Genomic DNA, 373 nt, shown 5'->3' with positions numbered 1-373 from the left:
AAGGTATATGTGCAAACTCACTCTGTGACAAACTGATAGTCCTTTTCCTTAGGAATATTCACCCCAAATCCCAACTCAAAAACACAGGCCTTGTCTACCCCGTTGATTTGATAAAGGGTAAACAACACCATCAAAGTCTGAGTGCCCAGTCTAGTAACTGTTTGGGGACTGCACGGCTAAAGAGAACCAGACTCTACCTGCTCACACATGGTTGTACTGGTTTTGGCTGGGATAAAGCTAATTTTCTTTGTAGCAGCTCATACAGTGCTGTGTTTTGAACTTGTAACCAAAACAGCGTCAAAATCGGAGGGACGCGTTAGCTGTTGTGAGCAGTGCTTACACAGCGTCAAGGTCTTCTCAACAGTAAAAGCTC

The 373-nt window shown here is 44.2% G+C and overlaps 1 protein-coding gene across 1 annotated transcript in view; it reads right to left on the bottom strand.

Annotated features, from left to right (window-relative positions):
- TDP2 (tyrosyl-DNA phosphodiesterase 2) overlaps positions 1-131 on the bottom strand; it is a 4,498-nt gene extending 4,367 nt beyond the window's left edge. The window contains exon 1 of the mRNA XM_009703351.1: positions 22-131. Within this exon, the coding sequence (XP_009701653.1) occupies positions 22-131 (110 nt within the window). The remainder of the gene's footprint in view (positions 1-21) is intronic.
- Between the last annotated feature and the right edge of the window lie 242 nt (positions 132-373).

This window comes from Cariama cristata, unplaced genomic scaffold (genome assembly GCF_000690535.1).
Source record: "Cariama cristata isolate BGI_N322 unplaced genomic scaffold, ASM69053v1 scaffold8467, whole genome shotgun sequence".
Lineage (NCBI taxonomy): Eukaryota > Metazoa > Chordata > Aves > Cariamiformes > Cariamidae > Cariama > Cariama cristata.
The sequence above is the reverse complement of the archived record's forward strand: the minus strand, read 5'-3'. Positions and strand labels throughout refer to the sequence as shown.